This window comes from Heptranchias perlo, chromosome 36 (genome assembly GCF_035084215.1).
Source record: "Heptranchias perlo isolate sHepPer1 chromosome 36, sHepPer1.hap1, whole genome shotgun sequence".
In the NCBI taxonomy this organism is placed as follows: domain Eukaryota; kingdom Metazoa; phylum Chordata; class Chondrichthyes; order Hexanchiformes; family Hexanchidae; genus Heptranchias; species Heptranchias perlo.
The window spans coordinates 3,692,506-3,717,096 of NC_090360.1; the positions used below are offsets into that span (position 1 = coordinate 3,692,506).

Below are 24,591 nucleotides of genomic sequence, written 5' to 3' on the forward strand. Positions count from 1 at the left end.
CAGATAGTTTTTTTTTTTAAAAGTGTTGTTGGTTGAGGGGTAAATATTGGCCAGGATACCAGGGAGAACTCCCCTGCTCTTCTTCAAATAGTGTCATGAGATCTTTTATGTTCACCTGAGAGCGCAGATGGGGTCTCAGCTAAACACCTCATCCGAAAGGACTGTGCAGCACTCCCTCAATACTGCACTGGGAGCGTCAGCCTGGACGATGGGCTCAAATCTCTGGAGTGGGAACTTGAACCCACGACCTTTGGACTCAGAGGCGAGAATGCTCCCCACTGAGCCAAAGCTGATTGCATTGCTGTTCGAGACAGGCACTGACACCAATTACCAAATCTTCACTGCTGCTGCTGTTTCTTCCACTGTGTACATCGAACCTTGAATGCGCTGAGGGCCAATATTTGAAGCTTTTTTTTTGTGTCAGTGATCGGGCGAGATGAAGAGGCTCGTGTGGAGCATAAACGCCGAGTAGACTCTGTGATAGCAAGGCTTTGATGAGTGTCAGGCCTTTACCACTTCCCAAAGCCTCCAATGTTTTCTTTGGGGGGGGGGGGGGTGGGGAGAGAGGGGAGACTAATTAACCGCACAGTTCGCGCTCTCAGGCATTGCATTGTGCTAAGGAGGGTCGAGGGGGACAGCTGTCACTGTGCCGGGCCGGGTGGAGATCACGCCACAGATTCTGACTTACCCCCCCTGGGACTTCCAACAAATCCAAAATGGCGGCCTGGAAACCACAGCAGCTGATGAGGGGAAAACTGCCGGGGTGGGGGGGGGGGGGGGAAGATCTCCGCAATCGGCTCGGACATTAAACACCCAGCAGCAGGCGGCCGAGTCTCCGAACTACATCTCAATCCCAGCCCCCTCGAAATGGAGAGAAGAAAAAAATACACACACCAACGTTTACGGCGAGGGCGCGCTGGACAAGCGGCCGCCGGACAGGACGGCTCCCCGGGAACCGGCGAAACTCCACTCACTCACTCACTGACGTGGTAACGCAGGCGTCGATCTAACCTGCTGACGGCCGGGGAGATTGACGGGGCTGCGCGACCAATCCAAAGCCGCGCTGCCGACTGGGCGACCCGGGCGTCGGCGGGAGAAGGGCCAATAGGCGCGGTCGGGAGGCGGGATCTTCAACTATCAAGTTAGATCGACCCGACGGTGTGCGTTTCGCAAAGGCTGCTGGGTCAAGGTGCTTTGATTGCACTTTGCTCAAAAACGTGTTCAGCGATGGGGACTGAGCTGGTCCCGGGCCACTGGCAGTTTGGCAACTTATTGCAACCTGTCTGCCCTTTCACAGATCAGCCTGTGCACCCTGCAGCATCAGACCTATTTCTGCAGCGGAATATCAAGAAGTAATGTGTTTATTTTGATCACATGCCCCAGCAGTGAACTCTGTGTAATCTACAGTGAACCCTGAACTCTGTGCAATATATGTTGGCACTTAAAGGAGTGACGTGGCACCCGCGCTATAAAATGCACATCGTATCATTTTTGATGAACACTTGTGGATGTTTAACCAATGAGTGAAAAAGTAAACGCAGGCACAATGGTAAAATAAAGAAAGTTAAATGATCCAAGAATTGCAAACACTGCTCACCTCGCTAACAAAAAAAAAGAACTCTACCATGTGCAATAGGGTGTGACAGACAGAATGGATTTGTATCTAACCATATTATGACAAGACAGACCATGGCAACGCGAACTATTCCTGGGACAAATTCGGACTTGATAGGTATTTTAATAAATCAGCTGTGAATAGGTGAGTTCGGTTTGGTAAACACTCTTGAGTGTTGTGACTTCATACATTTTGTTACACGGCCAAATTCTGACTTGATTCCAATAAATTTAAACAAAGTAAGCAAGGAGCGTTTTAAAATAATATTAACTTAAAACTGTAGACGTTGCCCCAGCTCCTCGCATCTTTATTGGGAATGTGCAGCACACAGTATTTCACGTGGACCTGCCGGATCTCCCCTGGGGGACCTGTTTCAGCTGAAGTGGAAATCTCGCTCGTCACCTGCGTCTGAATTTATGAAATTGACAACATTAAATTTGTATCTTAACTAGTCAGCTTCCAAAAATCACTCCCTGGAATGACACGTGTGCCTGAATTTCATGACGGGTAAATGAATGAACGGGTAACAGATGTTCATCAAACGCCTCGTAATGCGGAAAAGATAGATGCTGAAATCCAGAAAAAAAATGGCCATTTTTTTCCCCTGTTGTGAATTTGTTAATTGTCAACCTTTAATGGGTTCATGTATATGCAGAGATCCAATCCAGTCTCCCTAAACCCTTCTGAATGAATTAGAGGGGTTGGGACTTATATGTGTACTCGAGTGGGCTGGACCTCTCAGCTCACACAGTGGTCGCGTCGTTTCGTAACTGCCGATGATATTGGCATAAAATCAATCCTTCCAGCAAATGGGATCGCATAGCTTGGGTTTCACCGCGACTCTCCGTGCAACTGCAAGGACCTGGCCGCGTGTTTTCGAAGGAACTCTTAATTCTGACAGCTACAGGAACCACTAATCTTCGGTAAACTTATCCTATCCCCGGATTTATTCATTTAAAGAGGGATTTGCTGTAAGTGATTGCCGGTATCGACTTGTTTCCATTGATAAATGTTTGAGATTGTGTGTTTTTTTTATTGCTGCTTGCCTTTTACCCACCGAGATGCAACGTCGTGTTTTGTATATCCTCAACAACTAATATACGTGTTATGTATATAATATAAATATAATTGAGTGCGTTGTTCCTTTAAACAGGAAATCCCCCATAAATTGATTCTGTGATGTAGTTCAGCCGCGCTGTGCATTAAATGTATTTCAGGCAACGCTTTAGTCCTATGTGCATCGTTATGAATGTTTGAATTCAATGTTTGTTGGGTTGTTTTCGAACTTTTTCTGAAGTCTGATCCTATGAGCAGTGATTCAACAGCGAGAGATTGCCTGTGATTGACTGCCTTACAGCTCATGTGCCTGGATGACCTGTTCCCTTATGTTCGGGGCTCGGTATCGAAGGCGTGCTAACAGGGGGATATTTTGAGAATGATTAATGAGCCACGGTTTATAGGGGTTTCTCCATTTAGACTGGAAGCGAATTTCATTTCTCTTGGCAAGTGCGTAAAAATTGAAAATATTTCGAAATGGACTGCTTTACTTTTACTACATGCTAAATTCCTACCTTTTACTGCCGAATACTAACATAGCCGGGCCGATTGGTTCCGCGTGTCAAGTCTAATACCTTTTTAAAAAATATGGTGGCAGCAGGAAGGAAACGATATTACGAACTCCGGACAATTATTTGACCACATAACCAGAAACAGTTTGAAACGGGAACTGTCACTTTCGACTGTCTTGAAACGAGGAGCGCAGTGAAGGGGACGGGGGTCATGGGAGCTGTTTCCAGCTACAAAAACTGAATGAAACAAAACAAATTTGGCAGGAAAGAGGCCAGTGCAAACGATATTTGGTTATAAATATGAGATGATCCAAATTTATGAGCAAGCGTCATAAATATATGTCAAAAAGGTAGTGTGAGTTTGATAAGATTGCAATATATTTTTGCTAGTAAACCCCAACGATTGATGTGGTCATAAGTAACGTTTCAATTTTCAGTGGATTTGAATACAATAGAATTGTTTATGATTCCCACCAGTACAAAAGTAACATTCTCTTGAAATTATGTCACCCTTTCACTGAGCAGGCAGCTGTGAATCCACCAGTGTAAATTCTTCCATTTAACACACATTATTCCAAGAGCCGCCAGGCCCACAATTTGAGAGGGATTTGAATTTCAGATTATTGCTTTTCTGACATTAGCTGACTGAAATCTAAAAAAAAATCAGCTCTGGGCCGCAGAAAAATACCCTGAAAAGACCTTAGTCTACTTTTAAATTATAATTAAAATATAAAGAGATTGAGAAATCAAATCGTGACTAAATAGTTTTTAACATCTTATGGCCCTTTTTCAGAAGCAGCTATATATATATATATATTTTTGTATACCTCAAAGTAATTAATTAATGGGCTTGTCTGTAAAGGACACAGCAGTCGCCTTATTGGGGGCTATTACCGAGCGCTCTGGTGGGCTTTATTGAACACACAAGTGGAAGGGCGGATCATGTGAAATTGTTTTGGTTCCTGACACCTTCTTTCAGATCCAATCCACGTAGGCCCAAGAAATAATAACTGCTTCTTCAAACAATATTATATATATATTCTGCTGTCCGTGTTTGGCAAGGCAGTGAACAAAAGAAATCTTTCACGATTGTGCCGAGTGGGTTGGGGTGGGAAATTGATGGCTAGCAGGTGCGCCCAAGCCACGGGAGACTCTGTATAAGACCCGCAAACTTTCAGTACGTTTACTGCAAGGGACAACGCTCAAGTTGGAGAAAGTACTGGAGACAACACGGGCATTTAGAGTTCAGTAAGAAGGCGGGCGGGGAGTGGGTGCGGGGACGCCTCTATCAATCCCGATTTGAAATAAACAGTGGAATGATCCTGCGTGCTCAGTAACTGTGAGATTTACGAGCAAATATAACCCGTTTTTTTTAACTTAATAGTGACGCTGCTTTCACAAGCATGACCGGTAAGTAGTTCGGCATAGTCCACTTGCGCTGCTTGCACACGGTATGAGATTCGAAACAGATTGAGGCGAATTGCAAGTTTAGATTTGCTCACAGCGAAAGAAGCTCCGAGTTAATTGTAACGAATCTATGGCCATGTGCCACTTCACTCTCCCAGAAGGAGCTATTAAGAATAACATTTGCATCTCGAAGTCTATGTCTGCACAAACGAACTCTTACACGACTTAACAACATAAAATTGTAACAAATTCGCCACCGGATATGTTTCACCGGCGAGAATGTGCTATCGACACTAAAGTTCGTATTGATCATAGAGTCCATTAGAACGAGCAGCGTGCAAATTATTTCTCAAAGTATTTTTACACGAACTATCTCTTATTTCGAATACGAATAAATTGATGCCTCGATTAAAAATGTTAAGGAAATAACCTCTTTATGAAATGTCACAAGATAGTGTAAGCGGGAGTTAGTCTTTGAGTATATTAAACCAAAAGATTGGACATTATACGTAAACTGCCGAGGTATTTAACAGTTCTCTCTCAAAACAGGCTGCATTCCATTTTATGTATTATTTTCCTTACAAGGAATAAACGTTTTTGGAAATATATTTATTTAAAAGGACAATCGGCACATGCGAGATAGGCCGAAAGACCTCGAGTTCCGTAAATCCTACGAAAATGGCACTGAACATTACAAGATGGGAGCTGTGTAACTAATAAGAAAAATTAAAGCGAGTTTCTGCGAAGTTCTGATTTTAATTTTACTTATGAAACTCACATCGGCGGACTTTCCCTTTCAAAGGCCATTTATCCAGATTATAATGCGAGGGTCCGTTCCGAATGTGTGTGATCGTAGATGGCAGCAGTACAAAGTGAAGATACATTGGTGATTTACTGATAACAATCTTAACGCAATCATCTTCGGCTCGGATTTTTCTTAAATCCGAATCAAGCGCAGATATTGTACGCATTGGCAATGCAAGCTTGTTTTTTATGTCTGTGTGTGTGCACCTGGGACTTGCTGTACAATGTCAGCGAATAGCGGCCTCTCGTTAGAAAACTCTCTCCGGGCCGCTTTACCGGAAGAAAATGTTGTAACGCCATTTAGAAAATAAGAACAGGGCAAACGATACACCGGGGAGGTCACAGGTAATGTGTCTCACACATCTTTATCTCGTTAGTATTTTGTTGATACGAAACGTATCGACCAACCGATTAATCAGTTAATGAATAGACTTTGACTATCCAGATCAAAGTGTTCTTCCATTGCATATGCCCCGTGACATGTAACTGCACATGTCCAAAAATACCTGCTTGTTGGTGTTCCCGTTTGAACCCTGAAAAGTACTCACTATTGTCTAACACACCGTGGGGCGTCTGGTGCAAGGTTTTTGCAGCGCATTGAATTAACACCGCAACGACTAGGAACACGAGTAAGCCCCGTCTCGGCTCAATATTGAATATTAATGCGTCCAAACAGATTGGATAATAAATGTGACTTGGAATTAAATGAAGATGTTGTTGATCTGCATGACCCCCCCCCCTCCCCTCCCACCCCGAGACAGGCAGCTCTGGAGAAAGGAATCGCGCCTGACAGATGCAATCAGATGCAAATAGGTGCAGAAGAGCTGAAATTATCATCTACAAACATTCCGTCAAAATTCCATCTGCTCCCTCTATATCTAGTTCTCTCTCTATATATATATAGGGACAGGCCGGGAGCCGCCGCATCTTAATAAGTTATGGGACGGCAAATTGACACACATCTTAATCAAATCTTAATCCAAAAAATTAATTCACGGCGCGTTTATGTTTTTTTCCCCCTCTCTCTCCCTGGTGGAAGGTGTTATCAGATTGTATAAAACCATAGCTATGTCCCTGGTCACAGATGGAGGCACCTGACTCCATGGATTGAAGGATATACTCTTTAACGTGTGTGGGTTTTTTTTTGCAAGTGACAATTTAACCATGTGTTTTGGACAACACATGTTAAGGACACTCCACCTCATTGTTCCACCCTCACCACCCGAAGCCAAGACAATGTGGCCCTATCAAATATGGCGGCCTAGACTTTCAGTGCAACGGTCTTTTAATTAGATTTATTTAAAATGACATTACAGTTTTGACACGAGGTGCGAATACATCAATACATTTATTTTCAAGTCACAGACAACAAAATTACGTGATGAATAGCAAAAGCTTTAGGTGGTGGGGGGAGGGGTTAAAATAACTTTATGCCAGGAAATGTCCCAGCAGAATATCCACTTTACTAAAGCTAGGTACAAGGTAGCAATCCCATGAAACATGGATATTTCCCTACATTACAACAGTGACTACACTTCAAAATGAATTCATTCATTGGCTGTAAAACGCTTTGGGACATCCCGAGGTCGTGAAAGGCGCTATATAAATGCAAGTCTTTTTATATTGTTCCATTGGCCAGAAAATACCATTTCGATAAAGCAGGCGGGTGCAGCCTGGTCCAAAGTTACTTAATATATCTAGAAAATAATTTAAAGCACTTGTTTTTGGGATAAATTTGCATCGAACAACACTAGTTACTATCTGGTTAAATTGTCAGGAGGCTGCATTGTATCGTCACGTGTTTTGAACCAACTGTAATGTACTAGACTAAACTAAAAGTTCAATTAACAGAAATTTATTGTGTGTGGCAAAGGCTGTCACCCATACGTCATTTCAAACCTTGGGACTGGCTGGAGATGGCCTCATGATAGATGGTGCTGTCTGAATCTGTATCATTGGTAGAAAAAATTATATTTATATAGCACATTATTAAGTCTCTCAGCAACATCTTGCGCTAAGATGTGCGCTTCACACACAATAAATTACTTTATGGAATGCTGTGACTATTGTGTAGGCAAACTATAGACACGTGGTCTTGGAGACAAAGTTCACCATAGCAAAAGAAACAAGTCTTTGCATTTTTGACAGTTAATAAAGCAGAAAAGCATAATGGACCCTTGCAGTAATTATACAGTTACTATTTCTCAGGTTCAGCGTAGCATTTAATTACAAACATAATACATACACATTAACGTGCTTGAAGTAAAATGCCACCGTTACAATAAACAAAAGCTGGGAATTTGCTCAGATTTTTGTTCAATCGTTTTATTGCCAATGAAACACACATCGTAACCAATCCTATTTTAGAAAATGTGTGCTGACGCCAGATAGTGATGGTAATTGGAACCAAAGTCAAGACACGGATCATCAGGAAGGATAGATTATAATAATAACTTCATGGAATGAAGAATAGCACATTCCAATAAAAACGCCATAATATACATTTTACCATGTGCGATATTTGAAAATTGTTTAAATTCGTTGACGTTGACTAGGAGGCAAATTGATTAATGACCGCCTTCTTCGTTCCATGAAAAGGGAGTTGTCCCATTTGAACTTGCCTTCTCTCTGTCAGTGTCCCCGCTATGAATTATTGTAATTCTAACGATAAAGAATATGACGATTAAAGCTGGGATTTAATTAGCTATTAATAGCAATATCCTCATGATCGTCCCTTTTCAAAGCTTCAGATGTAAACTCCAACCGGAGCTTGAACACGATTTCGTAACAAATGTTGGTAACTTAATTCTGAATTACAGTTTTTGAACTGGATTATTGCTCAGGTGGAGATATTCACAGCATAGCCACATCCTGGGAAATCAGAACTGCTAACTGTCCCCGCAAAAGCAAGGTACCTGCGCATAGAGAAGTGCTGAAGGGGAAGTCTTTGTTTAGACTGGATTTGCTGATGTGAATTGAATTGGATGTGAATTGTTTTTTTGCAGCCCAGGCTCCTCGGATGGAGTACAACTTGTCGAGCGGGGTTCTGACCGACTCGGACGCTCCTGATCACAGCCCTATGACTCTCTCAGACTCCGGGACCCCACAAAGAGAACCGATCTGTAAAACACAAGAGAGTAGCGGTGAGTTGATTGCATTGCTGACTGCACTTTCCAGTGACTGTACCTAATCAGAGGCAGGGGCAGAAACAATAGATGGAAGCAATTAACGTAAGCTGCAAAGAGGCTAAAACCTGAAAGTTGATCAGTTTTACCTAAAAAGGGACAAAGAACAAAAGCAAGAATGACGACAATTAGGGGGAAAATGGGCCCATGTCGCAAGGCAGCTTCAATGATTGAAAATGAACCACTGTTAAATCTCGCGACCTCTAGTGGCTGCTGAGGTTTTTAAAAAGGGGGCCTCAGGGAAACAGCAAACGAAGGTTTATTGTTCTCAATAAACAGTGTCAACCGTACCTGTAACTTTCCCCCTGCCCCTGCTCATGGTTGTAAAATAAAAAAAGTGTCGATAATCTGGACAGAGTTTTCCAATTGCTGCAAGTGAGTATCCAACCCTAGTAGATCGGATTACAACAATAAAGAAAGAAAGACAGATTGAAACGAGAAGAGGGGAGACAGTCTGCTGGGTTAGATGGCAGAATGACCCGGCGCCTTATCAGCATATTAATTTAACACTGTGACATGACTGGGTTTCATTGCACGTAGTCTGGGCGCGCCATAACATGTCTGGGTCAACTTCAACCCGCGATCACACCCTTCTAACTCTAGATTAAGAAAAGGGGACCAAACGTTTTTAATTATTTCCGAGCAATGGCACGTGAAAATAGAGATTATAGCCATTGCTGCTAGGACACCTGCACTGAAACAGGACTTCACCCAGTTTAGACCTTTGTGAACCACGTATTGCGAAATGCTACAGCAGAATCCCGGAACTACAATTATTCCTCGATTTAGTCCTTCAATGGCAGTAGTTTGATTGAAAGTGATGTCAATGTTCTGCACCCCTCTCGAGTAGGCAGGTTCTGTCTGAATGGGGGAGGGGTAGCCGTCCAAACAGTTTGGCGTTATGTCGTGGAAGTGAGTTGTTTGAGTTTTAATAAAGATTGCAGGAAGTTAGAAGTGTGTTTGTTGAAATGTTAAAGCCAGTTGAGAAAATATGATCTATTCTTGTGATAACATAATCACAACTATCATCATATGGATGATAAACATCCCTACTGTAAAACACGGTATTATATGATATATACTGGAGATATAAATAGAAGTGTTTAATGACTTGTGAATCGTTCCAGAAATCTAAATTGCACGGGCGATTATCATTACATATAGGGGAAAAAATCAATAAATTCCACATTGTAACAAATCTATTTGTAAATATATTGGACTGAGTGTGGGAAGTGTAAAGTGCGGCGAACACACCGTTGGTTTCATATGTACTGTACATAATAAACCCATTAATTCATTGGTAGTTCAGGTTGCAAGTTGGAATCTGATCTAGCTGTATTTCAACCTGGCAAAGAAAATAAATATTGTCCACCAGGAATGGATTTGGAATAAAGACATCATATTTCAAGTGGGATAAATCTCGGTAATTTCCCATAAGAATTCCCAGAACGACCAAATTAATTGTGGCGGTATAGTGCACTACATATTATTATAAGTCCGTTTCCGGATCTCCTCGGGGTAATTCCGATCCCACCTATTACATATCCAACGTTATTCTGCTCACACGCGGATAGTTTAGTTGGAATAATATTTTCGTTCTAGAGTGTTAACGCCGATGATTCACAGCGATTTTATTCGAGATCAAGAACCCCAGCAGTTTAATGAATCTATCTGTATGGTGGGGATTTTATTTAATTGCATGGCAATGCTAATTAAAACGAAGAACATTCAGCACAAATGCCAAAGTGTAAACATTTCCGAAAATAACTTTTTACGTCTGTATTTGCATAGCAGGATCATTTCGAAATCAGTTTCACCCTCGAACCAAAATACAAACCTCTTTCCTATTTAAGACAATTGAGGGGATCCAGTGATTTATCAGGTTTCCCCTGCTGCTGGTAACCTTAATACAAACTTCAGAAACAGCTAAGGAAAATACGTTCTTCCCTGCCGCGAGATAAAGAGAAGATGCTCATTTTTAGAGAGTCATTCGTCAAGCGTTTTGGAGAGATGTGGATTTAAAATAAAGGCTTACCCGTCCCCCTCAAACCTTCAAATTTGTAACACATTTCAAACGCTACCAGCTGGTGTCCACTAAATAAAGGTCAAAGTTTGCACCATTTAAAAAAAAATCCTCTTTTATATTATCAGTATATATTGTAGACTGCTTGCAGGGTCAAATTAGGCGTCGTTTTCTTTGGAAATGGCCTCTCGAGTTTTAATGAGGATTAGCAAAATTCGTGAGCACTATAAAGCATACATTTCAACAAAGATTTAATCAGAGCAGGTCATTTCCGGTTATAAAACCCAGATACCACCAAATTTTTGGGACATTTTTTCCCAGCGCCGGGACGTGAGGTGAGAAGAAAGGGGCAGATCCTGCAGTTCCCGGCTTTAGAAGTGTGATTTTTAATTGAATTGAAACGAGTTGATTAAAAAGGGATTGGCGGCGCCCCGATCTGGCACGCAATGGGCTCTCTGTTTAAAACCCATCAAAATATTTACTTTCCAAAAGCTAATCTTTCACTGACAGATCAGTCACATCTTTATTTGGTGGCGGTCTGAGCACAAAAAAAGGGAAAGAAAAGGGAGACGGAAAGAAAGCGAGAAAGGCTGTTGTAGCAAAAATAATAGACAGGGAGAAAAAAAAAACTATAAGCAGAGAGGGACTGTCGCGTTTTCCACTTGAAATCAACATTTATCTCAGTCAGTAACCGGCCCTTGTAACTTGTGCTGAAGTCTGGCTCAAAGCTGATTGTTTTTATTCGTGACTGGGATTTAAATATTGACCTGATTGCGATATTTGCAGATCAATCTTAGCACGATAGAAAAATAATATATACATTCGATTCTTTGCATGTTTTGGGGGAATTCTGTTGACGATTTTTTTTTGTGTGTTTGCAAATTATTTGGACACTGTGATGACATTGTTTGATGTTATGGTTCGGTACAAGAAAAGAGACTTTAAAAAAAAAACCCAGAGTAAACATACATGTAATACTTTGGTGTATCATATGCTCATGTACGAGTCGAGGTGTCCATGGTATTTTGGGCAGAGGTGTGTCAATAAACACTTTAATATAAACAACTGTTCACAAGGCATCGACGTAACCGAAACATTGTGGGTCGTTTTACCAAGGCAACTCTTGAGTTCTGGAGGATTTGATCCTAAATGGCCTCTTTGAATGCACTTGACTTTCCGTATATTTCTTGTTTAGCGATGGCCATTTTTATTTCCTTACGTTGATAAAGAATAGAATTGAATATATTGCTGCAGAAAGCGCATATGTAATTGCAAAGTGAATTGTACTTTTTTTTAAGAGAACGAAAGCTTTGTGTGAATAACATGCTATATTTGCAATAAATAAACTAAACCTTCTAGCGGCTAGAATTTTTTTTAACTTTAATTTGTTTTTAATGTACCGGCACCAGGCACGACTCAAGTAACTGCAAGGGGACATCCGTGGACTTTAATTAATAGGCTACCTATTCTCAATTTTAAGTCCTACTGAATATGAACGAGATCTCTTCCTACAATCATTCTGACAAATCTGTATACAACAAGGAACGAGGGAGACAGTGAGTCCTGGAGTCAAATATTGGGGCCCGCCTTCAAATATAATTCGGCTAGGTGCTATCTGACCATAATAAAATAAATATTAATCCGTTCTCTCTCTTACGATGCGGTTGGATTAACGAGATTAAAATGCATGCGTATACTATGATTATGAAAATCCAGCTCGGTGAAGCGTTCTGTCTCTCAGCTGGGAGTTATTTTCCAATAACACCAGTTTTGCAATGAACATCCTTGAGGCACACAAATTCCCGTTTTTAAACTCCATGTTTATATTTGGAATGAAAGTTTATTAAATACTGCCCAATACTCGGACTCTGCCTCATCCTGGAATAAACATGTATGGATAACATCAACAGCACTCAACAATAAGCCTTTAACCCTTCCTGTAATACTCCAGCTACTCTGTAATAATGTCTATTACCTATGGATTATAAATTTTATCCAAACCAGCCATAAGCTGCATTGATGATTTTAACTTATAATTATTAAATCATGTTTTAAATTTAAACAGAAAAGAAGAGAAATATATCCTCTAGTGTGAAAATAAAAGTCTTTAATATAAGTGCCTGTTAGCAATAACACAGAATTGTGCATTTTCAAAACAAATTAAAGAGTTGATTATTTGATTGATCAGTTGCAGAACTAACTCAATTTATTATGAGTGTTATATGCATTTTAACCCTACGTGTCATGCTTTTCGCGTGATCTATAAGCTTGTGTACAGCCACCTAGGGAGTTTGGTATGTGGATACTTTTAATCGAGTTAAAATAACCTTCAGTTTATGAACAAATGCCAGGGCGGTCCCCAGAGTGAATTTACAATCAGAGAGACAGTAGCAAATATTGAACAAGAAGATATTGTGTCTGCTTTTGTAAATAGTCAATATCTAGGGAAACTGGCATTTAGGGATATTTAAGAAGTTTTCCCCCTAGCCACACACACATCAAATATTATGACTACTCCAGGAATATTAACTCTTTCGCTGCTAAAAAAAATACTTTTACTTAATTTCCATCAAAGATACCTGGATAATTCAACATGTGGCTTCAGTATTTTCTCCCAGGGGTAGTCCGTTAATTTTAGAATGGAAAATAAAGATTAAACCATATTTGAAATGATTGTATTTTAATAACAAAGAGCGCCAACATTGATAGGAACTAACTCTGAGAGGGGCAGCATCCTGTTGGAGATACTGAAATCTATATTTTTAAAAAGGAAATGGTAGTAGAGATGTAGCCATTTGCTGTCATTCTCACCTGTGAATGTTTTACGCGGCACCAAGAGGACTTTCACATCATAAATTATTGTTAAGTTAATATCCACTGGAAGATTTAGCACCTTTTTGCTGATACGACGTGACATTCTGATGCCATAAAATCCACTTGCCCAACAATGGGTTTAAATTTTAACTAGAAAATGCTCAACTGATCGACAGCGAGAGCAGTCTCTGCGAAACGTGGCCAGTTATCAGTGATTGTTGACATCCCTACAAGTAACAAACGCTCACTTTTTCTGTTCTATTTTCTCCATCTAGTGAGACCTTTAATCACAATTCCGAAAGCGCCCCAAACTGTACAAACTGCACAAAGTGAACGCATCTGATGTATTATTTTAATAAAGGGCCTGTTTCCTTAATGTTCTCCTGTCGTATAATTTAACGTTTGCCTATGTTATTACTTATCGATTTTAAATACACGTGGTGTTGTCGATCATAAAGATTTATAACTTTAAAAACACGGCTTACATTTATTTAGCGCTTCACATACAATGAATTACTTTGTGATGCAGAGAAAATAAACTGATATTAGGATTCAAAATGGAAAAGCATTTCACCCTCCAATTCCACAATAAACTCTGAACACAGTTTTATCCTCAGCAGAGTTTTATTTTTTTTTACTTCTGTAACATTTCACACATTGACTCATCGGTAAATACACCGCAGTGTTGTCATTGTTATTGTTTGGCGCTCGTCTTTGAGCTCCAGAGATATTTATGAATGTAATCTCATTTTATATAAATTAATATGACATCCGTCAGCTCACTTAAAGCTACCGTTTGCAGTTGTTAATTTCAGGTCGATTTAATAAATTAGTAGGAATGAGTAATGGAAGGAATATGCTCAAACCTTGTTAAGTACAGTAATTGCAAAAGTATTACATCCCATAATGTTGTACATTGCAATAAAGGTATATAAAGTGAAAAGATACAGTACTTCATTTTCTTCAGGTAGTTCAACAAATCAAATAGAGAAGAGATACACCAGGTGGCGTGGGCATAGGAAATCTAAACCGTGAAGCGCAGGGTTAGAAGACTTGTATGTGCCTTTGAAAACTTAGCTTACAAATACTTCTTGAAATCTAATCGGGGTTGGGCATATTTAGTTTCGTCCCCTCTAACTGCAGTTAATCCCTCCCAGATTCAAAAAAAAATCCTTGGGTGCTCTGGTTATTCTAAGTTGTCTGCCCTTTTGTCTGACGTGGAAGATATTTCTTTTCTCGCTCTCTGAGGATGCTCAGCGTTTCTGACAGCCATCCTGTGTCAGTTTACAGCTTGCATCACGGGCGGATCCGCCTCACAATAAGGAGGGGTCCGAAGGTTCACCCATTGCACATTTATAACTGCCCCAAAAGCTAAGCCTTTAACAAACAAGAGTTAAAGGGAAGGCGGCGACCAGGGGGTCCTCATACCTGCTCTTGTCAGCGTGTCTGAGCTAGGGATTTACTTGCAACTAAATTGATGCCCTCTGTGGGGTCCCGGGATTGGGAGAGGCTTACTGGCTTTGGGAAGCGATAGAGCACAAGGCGCGTTTTAAGGCAAATTGAACGCTCGACTGTTTTGGTAGGAGATAAAACCAGATTTGGGATTTATTTGACTCGTGTTTTGGTTTGCAATGTCATCCAATGTTCAAACGCTCCGAGTCCCGAAAGGACAATACGCCGATCTCGCCGACACCCCGAGCAGCCAATGTGCAGGTAGGAACGAAATAGATTCCTGGAGAGGAAATCAATAATCCAATCCGTTCAGGAACGGCAGATTTAGACAGATTGTTTATAAAGTAAGGGTGTATTTACTTCTCTCCATCTCTGTGATTAAATGCTGTGCAGAGGGAGGGGGATGAGGGTCTAGAGGTGAAATGTAATTAGCATAGTTTGGCCTTCGTTAATCTACTTTAATTCGGCATTCCAAATTACGTCAGTGCAATGTAAAATTAGTACAATCTTTTAAAATTACACAGCACTCTTGATCTGGTTATAATGCATCGGGGAAAAGGTTAAAGCGACGACAATATTTGTACTAACAGAAAATGATTTTTTTGCTTCTAAACTGCTCCTCTGTCTGGCGTCCCTTCGGCCCATCGCTTGAACGATCCTGTTTTGCCTTGTGGCTAACTGCGAGTTGAAACAGCCCCCACACATTCCAAATCAACTATTCGGCTCTGCTAAACCTTCAGAAAAATAATAACCTGAATAGAGTTTTGCAAATCCAAACGGGGAAAGAACCCAAATTGAACCACAATGGTTTTGTTATTAACTAATATATTAGATAAACGTATTGGCGGCAGAACTTTGCTGCTGTCACTTAGAATGCTGACAACGACATTTATTTATTGCATATGTATGTTTCTTGTGATTGCATTTATCAACAATCCATAAAATAAGCAGCTGGATTTATGGAAGTGTTTGGAATTTGTCTGTTTAGAATGGCGGAGATTTGGGGAAAGGAGCGCGAGGTTAATTTAGAGCATCGCATTTACTTTTGCAGACAATGAGAAATCTCAGCAAAATCAGACAGATGATTCGGATTCAAAGGACCCCTCTATCAAGAAAAAACAGAGACGCCAAAGGACACATTTCACAAGCCAACAACTTCAGGAACTGGAGGCAACTTTTCAAAGAAATCGATACCCTGACATGTCAACCAGGGAAGAGATCGCTGTCTGGACAAACCTAACCGAGGCACGAGTGAGGGTAAGGCTGTCTTGAGTGAAGTACCATTTTTAGACTCAGAATGAAAATTAATAATAGGCCCCATTCAAAGTATTGTATTGTCCAGATATGCCCAAGTCAACCCCTTTAAGGCAAGAATGACGGATTCATAAATAATCCAGAGAAATTGTAACGGGTGAAGGGAATACCTGATCCCAAATACATACCCGATCCCAAATACATACCCGACCCCAAATATATACCCGAATCCGAATACATACCCGATCCCAAACAGTCCAATGCACCAAATCATTTCCCATTCCTTCAAATTGCTGCGGACAAATTTGCTGATCCAGCTTTATATTTAAGTGCATGATTCTACCGTCCTCTCCCCAGTTATTCAATGATTTATTACCCTGGACACTGAATATAGTAATTTATACACACTTCGTGGTGCCTGGATACATTACATGTCATGTCTTTGATTTAGAACTCATTGGAGTATGAGTAATTAAAATGACCGATGTATAATATTACAAACCGGGCATTTGATTTTTATGATCACTCTATATAAATCCAGATCCAAGGATGACAACTATTGGCCAACTAATTAATAGGATTCCAAAGTGCTAAAGTAATGTAAGAAATGCTGAGTAAGAGTGAACAGCAAAGGAATCTTGAAGGATCTCCAGAAAATTCGTTTTGCTGGATTATTCACCAACCAATTCCAAAGCTGTCTGTGATAGCAGTCATTTCGACAGGCTGTAAGTGGTCAATGGTGGGCATATGCCACTAAACCTGACATTTTAAATGGGAGAGCAAGGTGAAGTTTAGCCTCAAGCTTTCAATATTTTGTTGTATTCTCTCAAATAATTACGGTCAATGCAGAAATTGGACCTTACAAATACCCAAGCACTTTGCAGATTTGATTTTTTCTTGTAGCAAAAATCATGTATGTTCCACGCCGGGAGTTACAGGGATCAGAAATTAGTTGGTATGCAGCATTCTGTCGCCATGTTATTTTGACAACCACGTTACACTTGGGTAGAATTAGAACCAGAAGGGAGATAAGGAGAGCTTTTTTTTTAACGCAGCGAGTTATGACCTGGAAAGCACTGTCTGAAAGGGCGGTGGAAGCAGATTCAATTGTAACTTTCAAAAGTGAATTGGATAAAGAGTTGAAAAGGAAAAAAATGCAGGCTTATAGGGAAAGAACAGGAAGAGTGGGACTAATTGGATAGCTCGCTCAAAGAGGCACGATGGGCTCTATATGTGCTGTATGATTCTATGAATTATGCATTGTGATATTTTTAAAGATTCTGTTCATTTGTAATGAAATAACGCGTAATTATTGCCAAAGGGTGACGTGCATGGTTCTCATATGTGTATAGCTAGACCCGTGAGATTTAAATGGATGGGCTTGTCTCTGCTGAAAACATAATGAGAATAACATTTGTATTTTGGATAAAAAATCTGGATGAGAAGGAATCGGTTTAGCCGATTACTTGTTTAAAAAATAAAACATAACACAAATATGATACGCTATACATACTCGCGCCAGCTTACAATTAATAAAATGTCTCTTTTCTGATCTAGGTATGGTTTAAAAATCGCAGGGCGAAGTGGAGGAAAAGGGAGCGCAATCAACAGGTAGAACTGTGTAAAAATGGATTTGGCGCACAGTTTAACGGACTCATGCAACCTTACGACGATATGTATTCCGGCTATTCCTACAACAACTGGGCCACCAAGAGCTTAACCACCAGCCCTCTCTCAGCCAAGAGCTTTCAATTCTTCAACTCCATGAACGTCAGTCCCCTGTCCTCGCAGCCCATGTTCTCTCCCCCCAGCTCCATCTCCTCCATGACCATGCCGACCTCCATGGTCCCTTCGGCCGTGACCGGGGTGCCGGGGACCAGTCTCAATAATTTAAGCAATCTGAACAACCTCAACAGCCCCTCACTCAACTCGGCCGTGTCTGCCGGCGCCTGTCCTTACGCATCTAATGCCAGCCCTTACATGTACCGGGACACATGCAACTCCAGCCTCGCCAGTCTGAGGCTCAAGGCCAAGCAACACACCAACTTCGGCTACCCAGGAGTTCAGAACCAAGTGTCCAACCTAAGTCCGTGTCAATATGCTGTGGACAGACCTGTATGAGCCAATATGATTATTTTTAAAAATCGGTTTAACCCTAAATATATGACCTTTGACCCATCAATGTACGCCACCAGCCCTTGATAGCGCTGGCTAAAATGATACACGCTCAATTGAGAAGACAAATTTCCCTTTCATGTGGACGGGTTTAGAAAGCTTTCATAAAAGAGTGTTATACACATAACTATTGCAGATAAATATTTGCTAATCAAGTTGGTATACAATTCGAAATATGCATGACCATTACAACTCGGGCTTATAGGTTGTAATGCGGGATATGATGTATATAATGAACTTTTTTTTGTTTTCCTTTTGTATGTGAAATAATTATCTATAAATTAGTGTTTTTAAAGGTAAAAAGAAAGCATGCCCTCTAACAGCATACCTATGATCACTTGCGCCTTGGTTAATAGATTAGGAATGTGGAGACTGACCTGCTGTGAATTATTCACCGTTGTATATTCTCGCACAGTCTCACTCATGTACCCCTGCACCTCATGATCAATCAAAACGCTGTAATTTATCCTTTTAAAAATGGACCTTTTATGAATTTTTCATTCAGCGCAACAGCAGGCATTGCCCATAAGAACGACAGTCACACCACATCCTTTACCATACATCCCCACTTGTGATCTTAGATTTGCTGCAGACTGATATACTCATTTTCTGTGGGTTTTTTCCCCCTTAATTTGTCGAGTTCTTAATATTTGTAACCGTTTGACTCCTCGCTTGAAGCTGATAGCTATGGCATTTCTCATTCTAATCTACTGTGCGCAACATTCTCCAAAAAGGCCAAAGTTTACAGACAAGAAAGCTTGATTTGCACTCTGGCTAACGCTTAATAAACAGATTCTACAATGTATGTGTACGCTATCTTATTATTGGGAGCCCGTGCCATGCCTACATAGTGTGCACCCGGCTTTTACTAAATGTCCAAATCCATTTTTGGAAATAACCCATTCACTCTAATCTTACTTAATAAAGGGTAAGAATGTTTCCAGCCGCTATGCGTAACGATATGGTAAAAGCCGTCGTTAATATAATGGCCGCATTTACTCTGTCGCTACAAAGAGCGACCAGAGGGTTTATTGGCCCAAAGATGAGAAAATGCGACCCCTACACAAAACCACGCATCTAAATTTCCTTCCCGAGACAGTCTGGACAAACATTAATAAAATATTACAGAGATCTGTTCTGAAGTAGTCTTAGGTTTTGCAATTTACTGAAACATTAACCAATAGTTTATCTCTGAAACTCCAGTCCTGCCGTTTGCATTAAAATAAAAGGCCGGCAAATATTTCATGTGTAGGTATTTAGAATAAACCTGCATCAGCATTTATCAATTGCAAATTTTGCATTGTTTACTCACGCTGCTCCAAAAACTGTACAAGGCGGTCCTGTATTTTGTACCGATTTCTGCCCTGTCCGCAGTAGGTTAGATAAGTTCGGAGAGGTGTGCCGGGAGTTATATTAAGGACTAGATATCTTGTTTAAAGATTGGGTGTTACTCCGGTGCGATGCAGAGGAGTGCAGAGAGAAATGCCAAAGCATTAAACTATATAATCTACTTATAACAAGTACCTTAACATTTCGGAGTTGAAATGAGAAAACCTCGGCACCGCCAAAACATACAAAAACAGAAAAATAATGATGAAAAATACTGAAAACCGAACATCACTATCCAAAAATGGAAGTCAATTTGTGTTGAATTTGACGGAATCAACATTTTTCTAAACCCAAATTGTTACTATAATAATTTATGTTAATTTGGATATGTATCCAGAAGTCGCATCCTCTTAGATGTGTATCCAATCCTAAAACATTTTCGTTTAGGCATATATCCAAAAGTCGCATTTTCAATATGTGGTTGAAATTGTGCATGAACTAGTATCCATTTTAGATGTTTTATAATTCATACATATTTCCTCACTTGAACTATATGGATCAAATATAGGTTTCTCGGATAATCAATGATATTATTTGTTGATGGGCTGACGATAATTGATCCTAATTTTGTGAACACAGTGTGCAAGAACGGTCATAGTTTTTATTCTCATCTGCTGCTGACATTTAAACTGGACCAAAATAGAACAACACATAACATGAAGCAATATATAACTGTGGAGATACCTCTGAATGATAACAAGGCTTCACTCCAATCTGAAAAATTCAGGTGTTGCAGAAAAATGAAGACTTGTATTTATAAAGCGCCTCATCACATCTCAAAAACATCCCTAAACACGTCCCCTCCACCTAATTACCACTGGAGTGCAATGAATTGTCATGTAGGGAAAGAAAAACGGCTGGCATTCTGTGCACAGCAAGATCCCACTGATAGCAGTGAGGTGAATAACCGATTGATCAGTTTATGCTGGTGTTGGCCAGGACCCGGGGAAAACTCGTTCTTTTTTCACGATCTTCAGTGTTCACCTGAACCACTGAAGGGCGGCTTCCTCGGTACCGCACTCCCTCGGTACTGCAATGGAGCGTCAGCATGGATTGTGTGCTCAGGTCTCAGGTTCCAACCCATAACCTTCTGCCTTGGAGTTGTTTGTAAGGCACGAGAAACTTTGCTCTCTCAGTTCATGACCTCATCTGAACCCTTCATTAGATCCCCGCCGTATAATTACTCATAAGCACATATTATAACTTACTTTCCCCAACCCTGAAGTATGCTTTTAGTTAACCAATATCATGTCATGTTATATTCTTATTTTTCATATCTATGGCATTTCAGTACTCCTTGAATCATTTAGACCCGATAATCCTCTGCGAAGTTGTAGTTTTTTTTAGGTCTCAGCATTTTGATGACTTGGGCAAAAATTACATTAGTTTTTCAGTGAGAAAACCTAATTGAACATGACACCAAAATCCTTATTTACTTAAAGGCTCCAGTCTTGATTGGGTGTTCGGTGTTGTATCTAAAGGTCACACTGTGCACATGCACAATGCCTCAGTTGTACTGTCGGTACCAGTATGATACTAGCACCATCTATGAGAGTGCTGTGAGAAAGTGACTGCAGTTATACTGCCTTCTTGCATGGTTCATTGGGGAAAGCAGAGCTAATGGACAAATACTTAAATACAGCTCTGCTCATTGGCCTCCGATTCTCAGTTAAAATCATAAAATTAGAAATATGAAACTGAACCGCCCGAGTTCCTTTAATACTTCAGTTTTAACGATTAAAAAAAATCGACTTCAATCTGTTTGAACCCGATTGCAATTATTTTGTTGCTGACTCGCAACCCCAGCGGATTGAAACCACTTCTTCCAGATGGTTTTTGCCCCAGCGAGATAAACTCCAAATGATGTGAGTTTGGCACGGTCACATTGGGATCATACTGCGCCTCTTGCACCAGTGCGATTATTTAGTACAGATCCAGAATATACAGTATAAGAGCAACGTGTACACGTGAAGCTGGTCAGTGTTAAGGATGTGGTTTGACACCTTCTTCTTTGAGTGCAGGGCAATTTATATGGTACGGGATGGCAAGGGGGCAATTCAATAGACAGTGTCTAACATTAGAAACTTGAAGATGGTCCAGCAGACTGTGGAAGGAGTTCTGATGAAGGGCACACACTCAAAATATTAACTTGTCTTTTCTCTTTATTGAGGCTGATTGACATTTCCAACATTTTTCCGTTTAAAAATCCAGTCGACTGCTAGGTTACTTCTTAAAATTGTTAAGTTACTGCCCTTTCCCCATACCCTGCAAATTTTCCCTTTCAAATATTTATCCAATTCCCTTTTGAAAGTTACGATTGAATCTGCTTCCACCACCCTTTCAGGCAGTGCGTTCCAGAGCATAACAACCCGCTGCGTAAAAAAAATGTCTTCATCTCCCCTCTGGTTCTTTTGCCAATTACCTTAAATCTATGTCCTTTGGTTACCAACACTCTTGCCAGTGGAAACAGTTTCTCCCTCTCGACTCTATCAAAACCCTTCATAATTTTGGACACCTCTATTAAATTTCCCTTTAACCTTCTCTGCTCTAAGGAGAACAGTCCCAGCTTCTCCTGTCTCTCCACATAACTGGAGCCCCGCATCCATGGTACTATTCTAGTAAATCTCCTCTGCACTCTCTCCAAGGTCTTGATAAAATATGGTACCCAGAATTGGACACTATACTCCAGCTGAGGCCTAATCGGTGATTTATAAAGCTTTAGCATAACTGCCTTGCTTTTGTACTCTCTGCCTCTGTTTATCTGTTTTGAGGGCATGGTTTGGAAAGCAAAACACTCTCAAAAGATTGAAATAAACTCACTTGTTTATAAAGGCTCAGGTGGTTGAAATGATGCCTTGAGCATTTTTTTGACATATATAACTATACCTGCTGCTGGGGTTATGCTGCATGGTGTCAAACAAAAGGTTTTGAGAAGGCTTTCTCCGAATCGCCTTTGGGGTCAGGTTGACATCCAACGGCAGAGTTTTGGATCCACGGGAAGTGGAAATCACTTTGCAGTGACTCAAAAGTGATGTTCAAATGCCCTTTTGGTAAAGTGTCTGAGAATTAATCAATTTGACATAAAGTGTAGTTCGCCTGCCCAGAGTGACGTGAAATCATATCAGATCAGTTCAAGGATCTCCAATACAACTGGTGCACTATTGTTTTTAAGACACTGTTTTAAAATCTCATTACGAGTCTCCTGCATCAGCTAGCAAAGAAAGTAACGGAGTCCTCGGAACCATAAGGTCCCGGTTTCTATTCCCGAGTTAGTTGATCCCAGTCAGGCTGGCAGTAAGGATACTACAATTGTCCTCAGGACCCTTGGGGAAAGGTGGGGAAGAGCAGACAAGGTTCACCCTCCTGATCGTTATTCAGTGACCACTGCTGGTAAGTGCACGTATGGGCGTCAGGTGAGAGTGGGATTGGGCTAGGTTTTAATACCTCAAGCAGTTGAATGGCCTGCCAATACTTGCTGTCCAGACTCCCTCCTGGAGAATTGCCTATTCAGCGAGGCAGAGCGTGGTGCCCTTGGTTGGACCCCAGTGGGAGACAACGTCTCGAGGAGGAGAGAAAATTGCCAAAACCAAGGTACTAACTCTTCTCATCTGTCTGTATTTTGTTTGTCTATATGTATTTCCAGAAATTTGCCAAATGGCCTGGTGCCGAGGACAGGGACACAGGCTGCGACACTGGTTTTAGCTTTTTAACTGTCTGTAACTAGTTCAGGCTGCTTTTAGCAGTGCATGACACGTTATCGTGTTCTTTTGTGCATTGCGATACCCAAATCTGTTTCTATCTGGGGCAGATCTAGCTTTGTATCTAACTATGCTTGTTAATTTTGGTTTCTCCCTCTGCCTAAGTAAGAAGATTTGAACAAAAGCTCACAACCAAACTTAATCTGGGTAACAGGTCATCTCAGAGGGCTCGCATTTCATGTTTGGGGGCTCAACAAGAATGTTAGAAACTATACTAAACCAACCTGACCCCAAATAGTGATCCTTCTGTATAATTCCGTGCTGTTCACCGTGAAGCATAGCTTGGTCCCTTGAAAGTTATGGTATTTAAGTAAATATCGCAGGAAGTAACATCATTCTCGGATTCTATGGGAACAATCTACTCGAAACTAAAGGTCTGGGTGGTTTAATCCACAGCCCTCGACTCGGTATAGTCTTTTCTGCTGATACTTTTCTATCCTGTATTTAGAAATAAGTCGAAATAAATTCCTAAATTTCCAATTGGTGTTACTTTGAAATTTTTTTCTCACATAATACTCATTTTAAATAAATGAAAATGTATAATATGGTGTAGATGATATGGTGAGGTGAAATTACTTAGGATCCCATAACATTGATCAAAATCATAGTAACACATATTTGGGAGATGTTTTCTCTGTGTGCTGTGTGCCACGAAATCATAAATCTATTTATAAAGAATGAGATTATGAATTCGTTATACATGATGCAGAGAGGAAATCTGCCCCCATTGTCGTTATCTGGCTGGGTGATAGAAACTCATTAGGAGAAGGGGTCTTTGCAGGTTCCAATGAATGTAGTTTTAAATAAGTGAGGGGTAAACAAAGCATTTTGCCAGGCAGTGTTCCGATTAAATAGTTTGGCAAAGAGAGTCCATCACAAGACTGGATATGGCAGAACACAATGGAAGGAGTAAATGGGACACACGGGGTTCACTGTGGGAATTGGGGGTTCGAACCATGCATTGTTCTAAGTTCAATGCAATAACTTCAAAGGATTGTAATAAAACTAAGGTGAGGAGCAGCTAATATAGAGATTCATCAGACAGTGGAAGTATAATTATTGGATTCGATGGCGCAATTGGAAAAATAAACGTTTCACTGATATGAAACAGTTGATATTTAGAACATGATTTTGAGGGTGCCCTATT

At 40.6% G+C, this 24,591-nt stretch overlaps 2 protein-coding genes across 5 annotated transcripts in view; one reads left to right on the plus strand and one right to left on the minus strand.

Moving 5' to 3' along the window:
• gbf1 (golgi brefeldin A resistant guanine nucleotide exchange factor 1) overlaps positions 1-979 on the minus strand; it is a 186,558-nt gene extending 185,579 nt beyond the window's left edge. For all 3 annotated transcript variants that reach the window (XM_067972404.1, XM_067972405.1, XM_067972403.1), the window contains exon 1: positions 895-979. The gene's annotated coding sequence lies outside the window, so the exon portion shown is untranslated. The remainder of the gene's footprint in view (positions 1-894) is intronic.
• A 1,343-nt stretch (positions 980-2,322) lies between these two features.
• On the plus strand, positions 2,323-19,084 carry pitx3 (paired-like homeodomain 3). 2 transcript variants are annotated; one of them, XM_067972348.1, is made up of 4 exons: positions 2,323-2,586; positions 8,400-8,537; positions 15,920-16,125; positions 17,680-19,084. In XM_067972348.1, the coding sequence occupies exons 2-4, from the start codon at positions 8,414-8,416 to the stop codon at positions 18,241-18,243; spliced, it is 894 nt and encodes a 297-aa protein (XP_067828449.1). In that variant the 5' UTR covers positions 2,323-2,586; positions 8,400-8,413; the 3' UTR covers positions 18,244-19,084. The 2 variants fall into 2 exon arrangements, with proteins under 2 accessions (XP_067828449.1, XP_067828450.1); XM_067972349.1 differs by having other exon boundaries at positions 2,323-2,538.
• The last annotated feature ends 5,507 nt before the right edge of the window (positions 19,085-24,591 follow it).